A 19081-nucleotide genomic window follows, 5' to 3' on the forward strand; every position below is an offset into this window, starting at 1 on the left:
CAAGTTTTCAAGTTTTATTTCATTTATCCACAAACTAAACAATCTATATTCCACAAAGTGGAGAAATGGTAGACAGTTTCATCTTCATCAAAAACAAAACAGACAGAATGAACATAAAAAAGCACTTTGCGATTTTAACATTTTATTAAATATAATGCACATTTATTTTGTATGCTAATATATCCCAAAAACCTTTCTTTGTTTTATAATGATAAGAGTACAAAAGATACATAAGAGCATTTTTCTCTCAAATCTTAATTCTTGTCCATATTTAAAAGTTATCTTAATTTTGTCTTCATAAGCAATTCATAAAAGAATATCTTTCTCTTTTAACTTAAATCTCTCATTGCACTCAGAGACATGACGTAAAATGTATATGGAAATAAAAAAAATTGCATTTTCATGATCTAAGGAGAAAAGGTCCAGAAATAATTCCCATGATTTGGTAACGTAATGTGTACACTGAGCCGACGATATAGATCATTTAGATGAGTCGAGTGTACAACGAAACAATGTTACACATATAAGTACTGCATCAATATTGACTGCACAAAATCATCACAGACATCGTTAAGAGAATAATAAATTAGTCCTCGTTAGCACAATCACTTGTTTAGATCCATTTTCTCCACGCCCTCCGCGACATTCTTGTCTTTCTTTTTCTGAGCGTCTTTATGTTTCTTTGTTTTCTTACTCTCCTCTTGGTCAATAGGAGCTGGCTTTACAAAGGGCAGTTTCTCGTTATATCCTGCAGGAAATTCAATACACAATGTTAGACATTCAACTTTGTAATAACTTTTTTTCTCAGTGGCATTCAGTTATCTTTCCTACAATTACGTGAAGTTATGATATCCCCTAACTTAAAATATGTTCATACTTATGACATTAAAAGTGTTCAAAAATAACAATTAATTACAATTTCACCTTAATTAATGATAGTTATGACATTAAAAGTGTCTGAGAATAACGTTAAGTTATCATGTTCCCTAACATAAGACAGTATTTAAAGGTAAGAATTTTTATAGTTAGATGCACTTTGAAATAAGACAGGGGCATTATTCTAAAGATAATACATACATGTTTAATGTTCATTTCTTTAAAAACCTGATAATGTAGTTCATAATTATAATTTTTTTTCCATGTCAAATGCACGATTCTATTTTTTAAATCTCTCTCTCAATCTCTTTCTCTCTCTCTCTCTCTTTCTCTCTCTCTCACCTGGTGGCATATATTTCCTGAGGGCCTCTGGCACAATGACCCCGTCCTCTACCTGGTAGTTCTCCAGAATGGCACATATCGTCCTGGTGGTCGCACACATGGTGGCATTCAGCATGTGTACGTAGTCTGCCTGTGTAAATACATGCAAAACAACTGTTAAGTCATACATCTAATTTTAATTTTTGAAAAAGAAGAATGATTTCTAGCTTCTTGGAGCACAATTTCAAATAAATGTGTATTGGAGATTTCATAAAATTGTGTATTCAAATTAACCATCAAACATTATAGTACAGCGAGACTGAAACAAAAATCAATGGCAAAAAAAAAAAGCCAAAAATGAAACTTACTGCAAAGTTTCATCATGAGTACCTAACCTTTCATTAAAATAAATGTTTTCAGTAAAAAGATAAAACAAAAACAAAACTGATTGAGGGAGGGACTCAACTGAACAAGTTATATGTTCTTTAAATATAAAGTTTACACACTGACCTCTTGATTCATCTTTTTGGTCTGTCCGTATCGGACTTTGAGTCTGCGAGCCTGGTAATCCAGGCAGTTGGAACATGAGACCAGTTCCCGGAACGCTCCAGATGCCGGGAACCACGCCTCCAGATCCAGCTTCTTAGAAGCCGCGTTATTCAGGGCCCCTGAAAGGTACCAATCAGTAATATTTACAATCAAGCACTTTATTTTTCACTTCAGTACATTTTTTGACTGCATATCAAATTTCCTTTTTTCTTTTCAACTCAGTATATTCCTTCACATGCAAAACAAATTTTTGTTTTTCTACTGAGGAGGCTAGATAGTCAATAAATCAGCCACTAGATTAGCCTTAAAATGATTTTTTAAACCTTCATAAAATAACATGTATTAACTAGGTAAAGAAAAATTCATGTTATGTATTTTAGTTCAAGTCTTTCCATCATTTTTATACAGAGGTCATCTTCTTACGGAGATCAATAGTCTAAAAATAGCCATGCCCACCCAGCCCTTTCGAATTTATAACATCTTCTACACTGCAAACCCTTGGTTTTTTATCTCATGGCGTAACAATTTTTCTTAATTGACCACGCCAAAATAAAAATTAACAGGCAAGTAACCAGCAAATTTTTTCTCCTGTGAAAATAGCATGCAAGCTCTTTTTTCACTGCCACTGTAAATTCTGGTTCAGTATTTCACAAAATGCAGCCAAACAAAAGCTAAACTTCTGTGAACTCTTACCTGATACAATGTTTACTATTCGGTATGGAATGCCCAGAAGTTTGTTGAATTCCTCCGCATTGTTGATCATCTCGTCAAACATTTCCCATGACTTGTTCTCAAAAGGTGAGGTCAGGACAAATTGCTCTATCTGGGAAACACAATTCATGACTAATATCAAATCTGGGTTTTTTCAAATTGGTTGAAAAGTTGAGTTTTAGTAGATATCTTACTTTTATGCTCAGTATTTTTTTTTTACAATGCAATATTTTCATGTATGTAATGTGGAAAAAATTCTATCTTGTTCAACATAATTACAACAGTACATTTATATATGACAATAGGGTTGGATACCGTTAAGGATGAAACGGTACGATACCATACCGGTATTTTTGAAACGATATGGTATTTTTAACAATACGGTACTAGACCTCAATAAATAATAGTTTTCAATAAATATATTTACAAAAACATATGAGTTTACAAACTATGTTTATGCTTCAATCTTTGAATAAAAGATTAACAAACAAATAAATTGAATCTGATTCTCAATTGTTTAGTAAAGTTCCTTGTGTTTTCCCCCTTTCCCAGGCAAAATAACTGGCAATGGTTGCAAACACCACAATCTGATTTCCTACTGAAATGAGACTAGACAGCGGAGCGGTTTACCCGGTTGCCAGCCATTGTTTGGTCGCACTAATTGAAGAAATATCAGAAAATAGAACGGAAATAAATAAAACACTTTTTCGCTATTTTGTCTTTTTATTTTGCATTTATTGTCAGAATAAATTTAATCACTATCATTGTAAATGTATTTTAGTTTTAAGAAAAAATTATGTATTCATTTATTAAAGTATTGGCAGTCGAATCAAGTATCGTACTAAGAATGATAAAGCGCATATTTCGTTAATTAGCCTGTCCTTTTACTACGCGAAGAATTCGATTTTAGCGAGTCTGTAATCGTTTTTTAAAATCCTTTTAAAGGAATAAAAAGGTTTCAGAAATACCGTTATTAGTACCGGTATAAAATGAAACGGTATTTTACCAGTATTTTTAAAGCAACTATTCGGTATGGTATTGGTACCGTGTACCCGTATCCAACCCTATATGGCAATATTTTTTTCTACCTTGAGTACACATCAATCTTCACTAATCCTGATCAAAATTTGGTTGCCTCCATAATTGACCAACCAAATTTTTACTTTTTTTTTTTACAGCATTAAAGCAAGTCTACAAGCATTTTTATCAATATCATATTAAATTTTTAAAAATCTTGTCAATAAGAGATTTTTTCAACTGAGTAAATTTTAAACCTTTTCAAACTGGTGGACCCTGAAGATTCCCCTGGTGTCCCTTCCGTGCGACCCCACTTCCTGTCTGAAACAGGTGGAGTAGCCCAGGTACTTAATGGGAAGGTCATCAGTCGGGACCCACTCATCACGGTGGAAGGCAGCGATTGGCTGCTCAGAGGTTGCGATCAAATACTTCTCATCCACTGAGTTCTCATCGGCCTTTTCACTGCCTTTTCCTATGACCTGTAATGAATAGGTTTTGTGTAATAAATGTAAATATATATTAAATGTAATAATTTACTAAATATAATTTTACTCTTTTGATTATTATGTAATCAATACAGTTTTATTTTTTTTAATCATGTATATATTTAAAAATCATGGAATCAATATGTATACTAAATACAATTTATAGATGGAACCTCAACATACACAATTGACAATGCATTTTGACACAAAGAAAATAAGAAAGGGTGGATTCATGGTGAAAGTTTCATAATGACAAACAAGCTCAAGTGATAGTAATACTGCTATCATGGCACTGCAGTAAAACACCTTTTCCTGGCATCCAAGGTACCTTCTACTTTTTTGAGATACCAGTATGTGAAATACAACACATGACTGACAGATACAAATGTTAAAAGTATGAAATAATTCATCTGTGTCTTTTCATTTATTTCTTATTAATAAATCTCATTCACCAATGGCAGACCAAAGGAGAACACATGAATGCCCACCTTGTATAGTTCATCATCAAACTGTGACAGCTGAGCAACTTCCTGCATGACCTCCTTCCTCATGAAGAACGGCGTGTACAAAGGGACATAACCCTTGGTGTACAGAGACTGCATGGCGAGATTAATCAGAGCTTGCTCCAAGAAGACCAATGGACCCTGTTAAATAAAATCATTTATATATATTTACATCTACCAAGTATCTTTTCCTCTATTTCTTATGGAAACTTGGAGGAAATTCATAGAAACAGCCAGACTGAAATCTATATGCCCCATTTATCGATTGGTCAAAACCTACAGTAGCCTAAGAGAAATTACGAATTGCATGAAAATATCATGATGATGTCAGACTCAGATCTAACGGGAGACTTATCAATTAGTTAAAAAGAAAGATGTTAAAATAAACAATACATGTAGAATGCTTTTTTGATGATTCATGCAAGTTATGATGGTAGCGGTCATTGCAGAAAAAATAACATAACCCGGGTTATGTTATGTATTATTTCTGCAACGTTGCTACCTTCATATCCCGAATGAATCACCAAAGAACGCATTTTATTGTTTAAATATCCATTATTTCTACTTGTAAAACACAGCGTCTAAAAGCATCTTTAAATGAAACACTGACCTTGAGATAGTATCCCCTTCCCCCGGCCACCACTGACCCCCGGTCATTGTCCACTCCATCCACCATCACCACTAAGTCCACGTGTGAGTATTTTTTCCTGGACTCGCAGTCCCCAAACGTCCTCTCAATGCCATTCTCATCCTGAACAAAAGAAAACAGTTACATGCAGTAAATCAGGTTAAAGCAACGCACAAGGATCTAGATTTATTATATCCAATAAGATTTATAGACTCTATTTTTATAAGATAAAAAAATGGAGCTGAAAAATACTTTGTATGCTTAATATATGTTCCTGGTTGAAAATACGTAACAATCAGAACGGCACTATATATTTTTTGGCGCATTGATACTTGAGTTCTATGACGCCGCTTGTATATAAGCCGAGAGAAGTGGGCTGACAGCAATGAGGCTACATCGCTGATAGCGATGCGCCTCAAAAAATGGAGCTGAAAAATACTTTGTATGCTTTATAAAAGTATTTTCTATAACATATTGAATTGTATTAAGCCAACGTACAAAATTTAATAATATTATTTTAAAAAAAAAGCTAAATAAACACCGAAAATTAAATCAATTCTAAAGTATTTTGAATTTAACAAAATTAACATTTTCGTCAGTGCACCAAATGTCACTGGACGGGTACTATTGAACCTATTCCCATCAATGAGGAGCCCCAAGTAAACGTCAATGTCTACGCTATCATTTTTTCCTCAAGAATCAACCCTCTGTGTACCTCGTCGTTGCTGATGATACAGCTCTCATGCAGGTGGTTGCTGACTTCTTTCAGGGCCTCGTTCCTTTCCTGTTCATGCTTGATTAACTCAGTGTCATTAATTTTCATCTGTTCATCGATCATACTTTTGGTTTCTTTTATCTGCACAACTGTCAGCGCCTAATTTCAAAAAATAAAAATTCAATAAAAATAATGAGTCTTGGAGTCTGGTCATTTTGAACAGTAGCCAACTTAAGGTTATACACACTATAATTTGCGTTAAGTTTTAATGACAGTTAAAACACATGTGTTTGTTCACTTATAAAAATCAATTTGATCTAAAAATTACAATGGTAAATCCCATGTCGTTACAAATATACAAGAATTTCTCAGGTTTTTATTTTTATATTTACATTTTCCAGTGTCTTTGCCTGTTATAACACTACGTATCGATTTTTTACTATAAAACCCATAATACAAATGACGCCAAATTGAGGCGCCAGCAGGGTTTGCTTATTTATATTTTTATATTTAATCATACGATGGCTTAAAATTATATAAATATAAGTAATAAGGAATCATTCTTTGAATATTATGAGGTGGTAATTTCGGTCGGGGCGTGATCAAATCTATCATAAAGCCCTTCGGATCAAATTTTGATCATGCCCCGACCGAAATTATCACCTCATAATACTCAAAGAATGATTCCTTATTCCTTATATAATTCCTACCGAAAATAGCCCATAGGGGAAAAGACATTGGCCTACGTACGTCATTGTTTATAGTTATATACATGCTCACATGCTTGTATTTCTGTTTTCTTTTGTTCGACCTCCTATATAGGACCAATTAAATTACTAAACTGAAAAATGTTTTACCATTTCCTTCGTGAAACAACCAGTATAACAATTATGAAGGTGTTGACATTCCACCAAGTTTTGTATGATATGGTTTAAATTTAGCTGTCGATATCACATGATAGATTGATATTCATGAGGAGGCATTACTTTCCTGGCAGGAAAATAAATATTTTTTATTGTTTCAAATTTGATATCTTTAATTACGTGATCAAATTGGGCATTATAATTAACAGCATAAAGGTTGTAAGTAATTAAACACATGCATTTTCCTCTTCATTCAAAATTGACGAAAATTATAGCAAGTATACCTTTAGGCCTAAGAAAAAAAAGTTTGTTTCCGGTTTCATGCTGAAAAAAAGTAGGGTCGGTCGGAATTTTTTTTTATTTTTTCACATATTTTTCTCCCCTTTAATATTGCAGTATCCATACATGCCAGTTAGATACTGACACTGCTGCATGGTATAAAATGAGAAATACTTTTAATATCATTCCTGCCTATTAAGCTGGTCTTAAGAAAACACAAAAATGATATTATATATCAGATACTTCCTCTGCCAGCCATGAGAGCACTAGTAAAATCTACAACACATGGACACATACAGCCATTTTGAAACAAAACGTTTGAGTTACACTGATTTGAACAGATCTAACTGCTTCAAGCGTTTTTGTGAGTAACTGTTTTCCAAATCGGATAAAAATGGAAATAAACAATTTTCCATCAAAAATCCTTTAAAAAAGTTTTGAGTCGGGGGGTAAAATCTAGGGTCGGTCGGGAAACCGGAAACAAACCAATTTTTTTCTTAGGCCTTACCTAAATTACGTTTGTGTCAATTACAATTTATCTTGGAACTTGATGTATAACCTTAAATTTTTAAAAAGAAGTTGACTTTTGACCTAGATCTGTCAGATCACTTTCTATGAAGACAATGTAAACAATGCTAAAGAAACATTTTATGATGCCATAAATGTGACTTTATGAAAAGTCAATTATAGATCAGACAAAGTTCACTATAAGTACTTAGAATATGCTCATTATTTCTACAACATGAACTAATCAAATACATACATAAACTCTCTTTTTATCTTTTAATTATTGCAGTCAATGTTGCTAGATCGCAATTGATGTTATTGTGGATTCTGGGGAAATGTGGAAGGAATTATGGGAGGTTTTGGGGTGATGACCCCCCAGCCCAACCTTACTTCCCAATTCACCAATTCTCGGTATGTCCCATTGTGATTGACACATCTCCTTCACTACAAACCTGAATTTGTTCCTTGGTGAACTCCTCTAGGTTGTTTTTGATACTGTCTGGCACGGTTTTGTCTTCTCCTGCAGGCTCCTTTGCCTGAAAAAAACAATAGGAAATCTATTCAAACTTAAACTGACATAAGTCATAAAATATGGCTAGTAAGTCTATATAATGCAAGAAATTTTTGATGTTTATTTAGTGGAATTTCGCAACTTTGCCATTAGTTAGAGTGCAACTCTTAGACTAGATGACTTTAATTCAAAGCATAAATTGTTGTTAACTTGTCTCCGAGATGACAGCTACTTCCCAAAATAGAAATAACATTAAAATTCATTTTCTATAAATAGAAACTTCTTACTTCAAACTGGCGGTGAAATGCATTACAGAAAACAATAATGCAGTATGAATTCTATTTGCATTATATTTCATAATTGTTATTTACAGTAAACAGATATAATGATTATAGAATCAGTTTTCAAAAAGATGATATGTATGATGCATGATAGAAATTACAATTGTACATGTTAACGGGGGGGGGGGGGGGGGGGATTCCCCCACCTAAAATGCCTTAGTTACCTGGTTATTATTGCATTTCAAACACAATGCTGCTATTAGCAAGACCCCAGACCCCCCTTGTACTTCTTTATTTCTTTCTTCTATTTCAATTTTTAGAGACAACCCTGCATGTATGATGTATACTACTATTCTAAGAATTTCCCTTAATTGTTCATCAGAGTCAATACAAATACCCACCTTCATCTTCTCTCCTATCACTTTGCTACAGAGATTCTTCTGTTTGTTCAGCAGGTCAGCTCTAAACCTTTCTGGAAGTAGAATTGTTCATTTTTTATTTATATTCAAGAAATTCTGATCTCTTAGATTTTTTTTTATATTCCATGAAAATACAGACTTTATAGACTTATTGAAATTAAAGGAAATACTTTAAAGAAAACCTCCCCCCACATGTACAGCTCCAATCTTTATTTTGTGACAAGACTTTCTCTGATGAGAATGTTTTAACTGGAATTTATTAAAAGATTTATAAAAAAAAAATATTTAATAGGGAGACCCCTGAGTGAATTCTAGCTTAGATAGAATTTTAGTTCTTTTTTCAGCTACTTCCTATTCTTTGGCTACAACCATCCTTCGGGGCCTTACACATTTAAAACTTTATGTAAATCTACATGCCTCAAGGGTACAGGTGAAGTCATATCTATCATGTAGTTTATAAGGGCTAAGTTCAAATATAGAACCCATTCCTCTCACACTAATTGATGAGGCAAAATAAAATAATAATCTGTTTAAAAATGTTTTTTCAGATCTCGCCACCATTGATTAAAGGTGGCTCACTATGTACCTTATTATTATTTTTTTATATTGGCAGAAAAATGACCTGATTATGATGGATTATATGACTCATAAAATATGTATAAGTCAAAGAGGAACAAAAAAATGCAATTTTTTTTGGGGGGGGGGGGGATGATTTTCTAAAATTTCTTTCAAGCAGAAAAAATATGCATGAACAAAAACATTAGGCAAAATTGAACTAAGGATCTGCGATTGGCAAGCCCGATACTTAAACTGAGCTATGAAGATATTCAAACAAAATGATCAACATATGATCAATACATGCAATTTATAGGCATATAGGTTTAAAGGTATTATATAGTCCTGATGTAGCGAACTTTAACTTAAAACACAGAAAATACCACTGTTTCAAAGGTACTCTCTATAAAATAAATTAATACATGTTAGTATTTTCAGTTTCGAACATGGACACGGATAACAGATTCAGAGATGATGAGAACGAAAACAGGAATTGTCCTTCGAAAAAACATATTTTGATTAACATTAAATTTTATCAACAAATATTTATTTTCATTGATTATTTGAAATACAATATAATTAGAACGATATATTCTCTTGATATTTTTCCAAAATAAACATTTACACATCAAAATTACCCAGGAACTAGAAATCAAAACATTTGACCAGACCAAAACACTACTTTTATTTCGGTACATAGAATTACCGAAATACCCGGGATTTACCGAAATACCCAGTGAAAACACCGAAATACCCTTCAAAAACACCAAAATGCCCATTATTACGCCAAAAATAGTGTATGTTTAGTGTTGTATATAAATAGTTATTGTATATAAAGTTAATTTTTTGAATAAATCAGCCGATTTTCGTGGTTATTGACTAAAACGCAAATCAAAGATTTCGCTTGGCGTTGACATGTTATATATGTGTGCAAGAGAAAGGAGCAATTCTGATAGAAAAAGGAATATTTATAGTATTATCATGTCAAATTATTATATGATATTACAAAATAAAAGCTGATAAACTGTTATTTTTAATTCTTAGTTATTTTATTCTGGGAAGAAAATTTCACACCTCTATTCGAGTGAAAAGCAATTCATGCAAGAGTTATCGTTCTTATCCCAATGTCTACACATGTTAAAAATTGCTATTTACGTCAAAATACTTACATTATCAAACTGAAAATTTGGGAAATACATTTAAACACTTAGATTCAAACTATGATGTTAAATATTTGTGCCCAAATGAGGCATTTTGGTGTTTTTGAAGGGTATTTCGGTGTTTTCCGGGCATTTCGGTAAATCAGGGGTCTTTCGGTAAATCTAGTTACCCCTTTTATTTCACATGCTAAATCATACTATATGCGCCATAATGAAGTCCCAAACCACAAATACAAGACTTCACCTGAATGAAATTGAAAAGATGAACCATGAACTAGACAAAAAATGAAATTATTACAACAGGCAGAAATGAAATTAACATTAGATCTATTCTATTCGATATGTCAAGGTAGTTGCATCACCCAAATATTGCATCATCAAAATAAACCAAAGCAAATTTTTACTATTCATAAGAATAAATACACAATCTGTATGGTATCATATTTTATTTCACACTACTGAACTGGACAAGAAGTTCTGTGTGTCAAAATTCTAACAGCCAGCACTGTGTACTTTGTCCCAGACCAGTAACTTACTTTTCCTCCATTGCGTGTCATTTTCTACTACTTTATCCACAAGGGTCACATCTTTGAATCGTTTGGCCTGGTTCTCTTTGATTTTGTCGGGGTTTCCCCCTTTGTCTGCTCTAAATAGTTCGATATCTAACACCATATTTGCTTCTTGTATTCCCTGAAACGTCCAAACTTTCGGCGGTGTCCACTATCTCAACGTGGAGAGGAAGTGCGAAATACGCATGCGTAATGTCTGAAATCATAACATTAGGTGCCTACATGAATGTTTCGTTTTCGCAATCAATGGATTGTTACCATCTGGCGTGAACCTAGACGCAAAATTTTAAAATTTAACATTTATCAATTATAAATGACATTTAAGCGATTTAATCATTAGAGGTTGAATTCATACTTGACTTCTTCAGAGACCTCATTTTCTTCACCCCTCCCCTTTTTCCTCATCATCGCCCGTCTTCATGTCGCCCGCGCCTCCTCCACAAGAGGAACATCCTGATGGCACACCTGGGCAAGGTAAAAATTACGTAACGACGGAGTACCTACAAGAAGACAGATAATTTATCACTCAGAAATTAAAAAAGATATAAATGTATACTTTATATTTATTCATTTAATTTAAAACATTTGTCACTTTTGAAGGAAAACACATGAATTTGTAGCCTTTCCTGAACAGTGTTAAGTTGTATCTTAACCTTGTCAAGAAAAAAAATGACATTGAGTGTTAAAATTTAAAAAACACTTCACAAGATATATAAACAAAGAAATATAATACTAATGACTAATGACTACAATACTAATGACTAAAAGCGTATCATTAAGTACATGTACTTACATCGTATACAGAGAGGCTAGTACACTGTCTTAACCGCACAAATCCAAGATCGTTTAGACTGGCCTCTAGAATTTCACCAAGTTCACCAAGGGGACGTTCTTCACTGCAAATAGTAAAAACACACAGTCCATACAGCACTGATGCAACTTGCGTGATTAACCTTTTTTATAAAAATCGTCAAACCAACGAAGATATTGCACAGGATTCAACATTAAAGCTCTCAAAGTTTATAGGCGTCGGAAACGGGGGAGGAGGGTCTTAACTCCCTTCTTTTAGAAGGGGGCTTAGACCCCCCCCCCCCCACACACACACACACACACTTTTTTTTGCAAAGTTAGACATCACCATCACTATAATCCCTTCTCATTTCTGATAAGTATAGCCCCCCCCCCCCCCCATAAAAAAAATAAAATTTACTTCCATTGCCACCAAATTCCAAAATATGCTGTATTTATAATTTTCGAATTTCTTAAGATAAAACTTAATAAAATGTATGTACTTAAAATGGTTTCATCATACTCACCAGGAATATATGTCATATATCGGCAGTACAACAACAATCAGGAGAGTCAGGAACTCCAAAAACAGCGGGAAAAGATGGCAGTACCTCAATGGAGCTCTCCTGAATTCATAAGTTTTAAAATATGGATACATCAATTAAAATTTTGAATGTATTTAGAACGTTGTAGATTTGGAAAGCTATCATATTTCTATTTTCAAAATTAAAAGAAATTAATACATGTATTATAATTGCAGTGTTGTGCGTAGACTTGCCTTTCAAAATGAAGCCTCCAAATTACTTTGGTTACTCGAATGGTAATGTATTTGTAAACACGCTGAAAGGATAATAAAGTGTCATTTAAAAAACTCGATCTAAATTCATTTTTTTTTTAAAGAAAATTAATATCAATCTGATTTAAATTAGAACTTTGATCCGCTCCGACAAATTCGATAACTTTATGTAGCGACATCGAATTTGCCAGAACAGATCAAATATCTGATTTTATAATCAGATTGAAAAAATATTAGATCTTAAGAATTTTTTTTGGGGGTAGGGGGGGGGGGGGATTTTGTAATTAACAAATGGAACTTCGACGAATGAAAAACATAAGCGGGGAATTTAATCTTTGTAAAAATAATGTCGAAATACTTTTCGACCATAAAATTCATATGACATTCCACATAAGAAAAAAACTTACATATCTGAAGTGACCTTCCAGGTATCTGCAGGTTGCTTCTATTTCAAATCCCAGATCTGTCACGACCGGGGATAGGGCATGCTGGGTCAGCGATAGTTGAGGCTCCTCGCTTAACGAGGCAATAAAGTGAATTAATTAAAGTTCTAAAAAATGAAAGGTAGGGGGAATCTGCAGTTTGAAATTAAAACTGGAACATGAATTATAATGAACAACCATAAAAGGAGACAATTTCTTAGACATTGATTATTTAAATTTAACCGTTCTTGTGATTGTTTTCATCAATTATGTCATATTTTAATTTTACTTTGATCGATTCATTTTAGATAGAAACGAGACGCACAAACAATTTAGAATACATTTATTTCATCATCTATACTACTATATTAAAATAATAGACTCGAATTTTTAGTCTTTAATACCGAGAAATCGGAAGAATACTGTCTTTTGTTTTATATATTTTAAACATCTTTGGTACTTGAAGATTACCAATTTGTTTTTATTTTTTCTCAGTTAAGCTTCGCTAATTAATAATCAACGAAAATTCCTCAAAAAATCCCGGAAATCACCTGGATTTTTTGGATTTTACAATCTTGCACTTGCGCAATACATTCACACTAACGGGATCTTTAGTTTATATTTGTTTCCACAATATCACATCTGCCTGAATAAACTCAGAAATGATAATACAAATACGGGTAAATTTTCATTGGACTTTTGCTATATATTTTGTTCATATAAATTAATGATTTCTTATGAGAGAAAGTATAAAATAACAAATATACATTTCAACTAAGCACTTACTTTCATCTTCGTGATGACAAAAAATATTTGATTACATGCAAAAATGTTACATTATATTTGTTAGGAGAGTGAAGATAGAATATGTTTTATCGTAAAAATGAATAAGGTCCTACAGACCCAGTTTTACAAAGAATATACGATTACGTGTACGTTGGTGAAAAGGTGTTGAGTTCTTCCATTCTATGGATTAAAATTTTTAGTTGAAAGGTATTTGCAGTCTCAAAAAGGTTTGTTGTGATGTATTTGACTGTTATTTTCAAGGCAACATCATTCATTAACTTTCTCCAAAATCGTTCCAGAGCGATTCTGCAATTTTCTGCTACTTTACGGGTATAAGTAAGGGAGGGGCTTTTCCCGAGACACAGTTAGGTTATTCAAACTAAGGAAAGTGTAGTGAAATTAATAGCATTATTGTAGGCTTATAGCTTTGTTATGTAAATGTCAATAATAAGGTGTATCGATGTACCTATTTCTAAATGTTCGATATGCAATGTCAACCCGTGCACGCACGGGTCAAAGTCTAGTTAATTAAAAGAACTGAGGAGAACCATTCTGCAAGCTACACAGCAACTCGGCATCAAGGCGATATACGTGCACTGATGCAGTTTTTCGTTTAATTTCTATGTTAACATGTTAACACCCCCTCCCCCCCCCCCCCCCCCCCCTCTATCAAGAATGAAGCTTCGTTTCTTAAATCTCTACCCCCTCCTCCCTTCCATCAACATAAAAAACAAGTCTCATTTTCTCTGTTCATTGGTAACCCCGGAACCCCATCTCCCCAATCGCAATTTACGGGGAAAAAACACGAGCTTCAATTCTTAATCGATTACAAGATAATACTTCTGCACAGATCCTGCAGGGAAAATGTAAAATTTATGATTTGTTTAATGAAATTCTACCTACCATAGATATTGGAGACAAAGGGGAACAGCAATTGAAATTGCTACACCTGTTTCATAAATCCACCAGCTATGTCGCATAAATCGTAGAAAAAGGCGACGGAGTTGTTCAGAAATCCTTTGCATGATTAATATTGTTCATTCTCGAAGATATTTACCTGACGTCATAATACATTCGCGAGGTTTTTATTTGTGACGTCACGACAATGGTGTATAGTACTGTGACGTCATTAATAAAATTTTGTCAATCACACATGGAATTTTTTTTTATTTCTTTAATGAATAAAACCTATTACGTTCTACTTGTCTGTATATTGGTAAATCCGAAGTTTTTAATAACTGATCGTAAAACGTATCATGATGCTGGGCAATGCAATTTCATGAAATTGCATTGCCCTGCATCATGATACGTTTTACGGTGCTTCCGTTGTGGCGAGCGCAACAAGAATTACACGTACATGTACTTTGCATCATTGTCAACTTAGTGTTATTTACGCACGACAATTTTTAAGAGAGAGAGAGAGAGAGAGAGAGAGAGAGAGAGAGAGAGAGAGAGAGAGAGAGAGAGAGAGAGAGAGAATTATATTATATAATATTTCTAAGTAAAAATTCTTACAAAATACATAGACTTGCTTTCCTAAAACGTTTCTTTTCTTTTGAAGAGAATTAATCAGTCTGTAAAATATGATTTGTTTTTAATTTGGTCCAAAGTGTTAACGATAAATACACTATTTATTTTTTGTACCTTATTTTTCCCTGGTTCAACTTCGTATTTTATTTTAAAAATTAGTAAATTATTGTCTATTGATTATTGAAAGACTGATCCCTTATATATTTCCGGGGGCAGGCAAATAAATGTGTAAACTCACAACCAGGCGTGATTACACCCTTAAAACACCAGTTACACACACATATATATATAAGAAAATTATGATATTTTTTAGATAATGTTTTATATAAATTTCCAACAATTTCTTTTTGACACCTCTATCTGGGTATCCATATTTGTGAAGAATTAAGATTTAAGCAGTGATCTATGGTGTTCATGTATATGTACTATATACCGGTAATCATACACTGTACACTACAACTGTGTTGTTGTCACATTGTCTCACAACATACACACTGTACATAATTGATGTATAGATATACAATGTTCACTGTAGATACTTGTACACTGTCACTGTGTTGGTTCTACTTTGTCCCACCCAGAGATTGTTCTCATCATCCACACACACACTATTGGGATACTTTACCCCTTGTTGTGGTGTGAGTAGTAGAGACAAGAACTGACCGTCCTGATCCAGAAGATGAACTGTTTTACTGATACTATCACACACCAGGATGTGACCGAGTACATCAGTACATATTCCATAGGGAGTAAACCCTGTCTCCTGACCTGTGTAGGAGAACCTGTGTTGTCCTGATTTATCCACCACCACCACAGCATGTTTGATATAGTCTGATACACAGACATCACCATTGATGTTTTCTGTGATGTAGTGTGGTGTTCTATACAGTCCCTGTCCTTTGTTGTCTCTCTGTATGTTCTGTATTTCTGTCCCTGTCTTGTTGTACCTGGTGACTTTACCCTCTATGCCCTTCCACATCCCCACCAGTAGGTCCCCGTTGATGTGGGAGGAGTGTATACTGATTGGTTCCCAGTCTCCTGTTTTAATGAATTCAGTGATTGTATTATCCGGTGTTATCTTATTGATGACTTTGTTGTTTTTGTCTGTAAAGATCAGATCCCCATCCTGTGTGACTGTGTGGTAGCCTTCATCTCCACCACTGGTTCGTATCTTCTGTAGCTGATTCCCCAATAGATCTGTTTGGACAAGGTTACCAATATGATCACTGACCCAGAGTCTGCCTGATTTACCCAGTGATATATGATATACACCATTAACACCTGGTACTGTGTACTCCCTGACCTTGGTGACAGAGGAAGACAGAGACAGAGTTTGTTTCATGTCAGATTTCTCTCTGTCTTGTTTTCTCTGTTTCCCTGTAGGTTTCATCTGTGTAGAGGCAGTCTCCATGGGCTTTATTTTTCTGTTTTCTGGTTTAGTGTTTGGAACAGTTATTCTACCGAGTAATTTGGCGACATCTTCCTTGCTGTATTGACCAGCAGTAAATACGGGTGGGACTGGTTTGGATGTCTCTGGTATGGGTCTAATGACCAAGTTTTCTGATTTGAGAGCAAATGTTAATTGTTCTATGTTTGAGGGAGATAGGTAACCATAAAATATTTTGACTAAATCATTGAGATAGTTGATGTAATCATCTATTTTTTGGTTTTGGCCGTTAAATGTTTGTAATAATGACTGTTCTATTTTGTCGACTTGTTCTATTTTTTCTGATGTGACTGTGTCTACCAGCTTTTTTACGGCCTCAGCTTCAGTCTTAATGGCTGTTCTTACACCCTCCATGATCTTCTTTATTTCTGTGACATCTCCCGCAATTTCTTTTTTCAGGTCTTGAGAAGTAGGCTCAAAATAGCTTCGAATCTTGGTAATTTCTACGTGAAAAAGTGAACATTTTTCAGCAAAGACCATTTCTAGATCAGTAAACACATGGCCGCGGTGTTCTTTTGTGGTTGCACATTTGGGACAAATGGGAATTTGGCATTCCTCACAGAGAAGTTCTATGTTTCTTGTGGGATGGATTTTACATTTCTCCACAGGAAGCGGTCGTTTACGTTGTTTATAAGAAACCACTTCATGGATCTTGGTTTTCTTATTCTTCTGATGTTCATCTCTGCATTGTTCACACATTGGTTGGTGACAGTCATTGCAGTAAAACTGGCAGTTCTTCTCACAGTCTTCAGTGCCACACACCAAATAATGCTGGGCGTCGGGTGGTATTTGGGATTCAGGTAATGCCATCTGAAATGAGAAAAGTACAGTTTGTAAGTTAAGGGAGCTGTTACATTTATTTATTTTGCTATCATATATTATTAGGGAGTCAATAATATCGACATAAGCCCCCCTTACACAAACATATATATAAATACATAAGTACACCACCCCCTTCCCTCGTAAAACAGCAGTAAATGCATGGGCGGATCAAGAAAATTTTTCCAGGGGAGTCCCTCCCTCCGAATTGAAAATCGGAGGGAGGGCTACAATAATCATCAGAAATCTTGACAAAAAAGCCTATTTCCCAAATGAAATTCCTAATCCTTGGTGGTGGGGGGGGGGGGTTTAGTGGTATACCTATAGCTAAAAAAAAATCATACCCAAGAAAAAAAAATCCCAAAATCATGAAATTCCTAATCCGGGGGTGGGCGGTCGTTTCTGTATAATATGTAATTTTCTTTAAACAATTTTATTTAATATGTTTTATTTGGCATTGTAAAATATAGATGTACAAACAGAATTAAAGAATTAATATAAGATGCAGAATTTCTAGACTAGAGGTGACATAACATAGTTGTCCTATAGATATTCTGGTTTCAAATGAAATATACACAGATTGCGTATTCTTGGCTCAAAAGCCAGACAAATCTTGTTGATTTCAAAGAGTCATGCATGTCTGAGTGGCCAGCACTGAAAAATACAGGCTTACGTCAATTTGCTTTTTGATAAAACTACCAAAAGTCGAAGCTCTTGTTTAAATGGTTCTACAACCGTGAATCCATATGATATAATATTCAAATTTTGACGAGAGGGGGTTGGGCTTATAGACACCCCTCTCTAACCCCTCAAGAGCCGTGCATTATACCCTCCCTTTAAAAATCAATTATGAACTTATAAGTCCAATTGACCATCGTAGGTCTCATCTATTTGTGACCTTGGTTTATTTAAAGTATACATTTTTTGTAAACAAAAATATTGCAGGTGAATGTATGCGTCAATGGTGGAAAATACATGTCGCTCTTTCAAAAAATGGCAACTACTTTCGGTTCAGTACATTTACAAAATTATCCATTGTTGAACGACTTGATAATCTTGAAGTTAACCCAACATTAAAGGAATATATCAACTTCCTAACCATCATGCGATATGGAAACAATTATTATAACTTACCGTGTATCAATGTGACCTTTTATAAGTTACACTGGTAGGCCATATCGTGTGAATAACGCCCTGATGTCAGAATGAGAGAATAGGAGACTTGTGTAATTTACTTCCTGGTCATGTACGTACACGTAGAGACAAAGTTTAAATCTCCTGACCTCCTACCTTGAATAAACAAAGTTTATTTGAAATTTTAATGCAGGGTGTCTCTGTGATATTGGTACTATGATATTAGAAATCTATGCACTGTATACTAAAGCACATTTTTAAATTAAACTAAGTGTACAGATCATATATTGCCAAGATAAAAAATAAAAGATTTATATTGAACTACATGGCTTATAGAATAAATTAAAGTTTTCTTCTGCATGAACGGATCAACAAAAATTTCCGGGTAGGGGAGCGTGGCATATTTGTT

General features: G+C 34.1%; 3 protein-coding genes across 3 annotated transcripts; all 3 read right to left on the reverse strand.

Moving 5' to 3' along the window:
- On the reverse strand, nt 1-11133 carry LOC128158802 (serine--tRNA ligase, cytoplasmic-like). The gene is made up of 11 exons (XM_052821759.1): nt 10917-11133; nt 8648-8718; nt 7907-7990; nt 5806-5964; nt 5073-5213; nt 4448-4603; nt 3732-3953; nt 2440-2569; nt 1708-1865; nt 1219-1348; nt 1-748 (listed from the first exon to the last, which is right to left on the reverse strand). The coding sequence occupies exons 1-11, from the start codon at nt 11050-11052 to the stop codon at nt 606-608; spliced, it is 1530 nt and encodes a 509-aa protein (XP_052677719.1). The 5' UTR covers nt 11053-11133; the 3' UTR covers nt 1-605.
- Nucleotides 11134-11335: 202 nt separating this feature from the next.
- LOC128158807 (uncharacterized) lies at nt 11336-14808 on the reverse strand. The gene is made up of 6 exons (XM_052821768.1): nt 14646-14808; nt 12942-13050; nt 12517-12578; nt 12266-12364; nt 11743-11845; nt 11336-11449 (listed from the first exon to the last, which is right to left on the reverse strand). Exons 1-6 carry the CDS (start codon nt 14765-14767, stop codon nt 11354-11356), a joined length of 591 nt encoding a protein of 196 aa, XP_052677728.1. The 5' UTR covers nt 14768-14808; the 3' UTR covers nt 11336-11353.
- Nucleotides 14809-15559: 751 nt separating this feature from the next.
- Nucleotides 15560-18773, reverse strand: LOC128158801 (uncharacterized). Its single transcript, XM_052821758.1, has 2 exons — nt 18673-18773; nt 15560-17529 (listed from the first exon to the last, which is right to left on the reverse strand). The coding sequence occupies exon 2, from the start codon at nt 17527-17529 to the stop codon at nt 15799-15801; it is 1731 nt and encodes a 576-aa protein (XP_052677718.1). The 5' UTR covers nt 18673-18773; the 3' UTR covers nt 15560-15798.
- Nucleotides 18774-19081: the final 308 nt, after the last annotated feature.

The sequence above is a fragment of the Crassostrea angulata genome, chromosome 8, assembly GCF_025612915.1.
Source record: "Crassostrea angulata isolate pt1a10 chromosome 8, ASM2561291v2, whole genome shotgun sequence".
NCBI classification, from domain to species: Eukaryota; Metazoa; Mollusca; class Bivalvia; order Ostreida; family Ostreidae; genus Magallana; species Magallana angulata.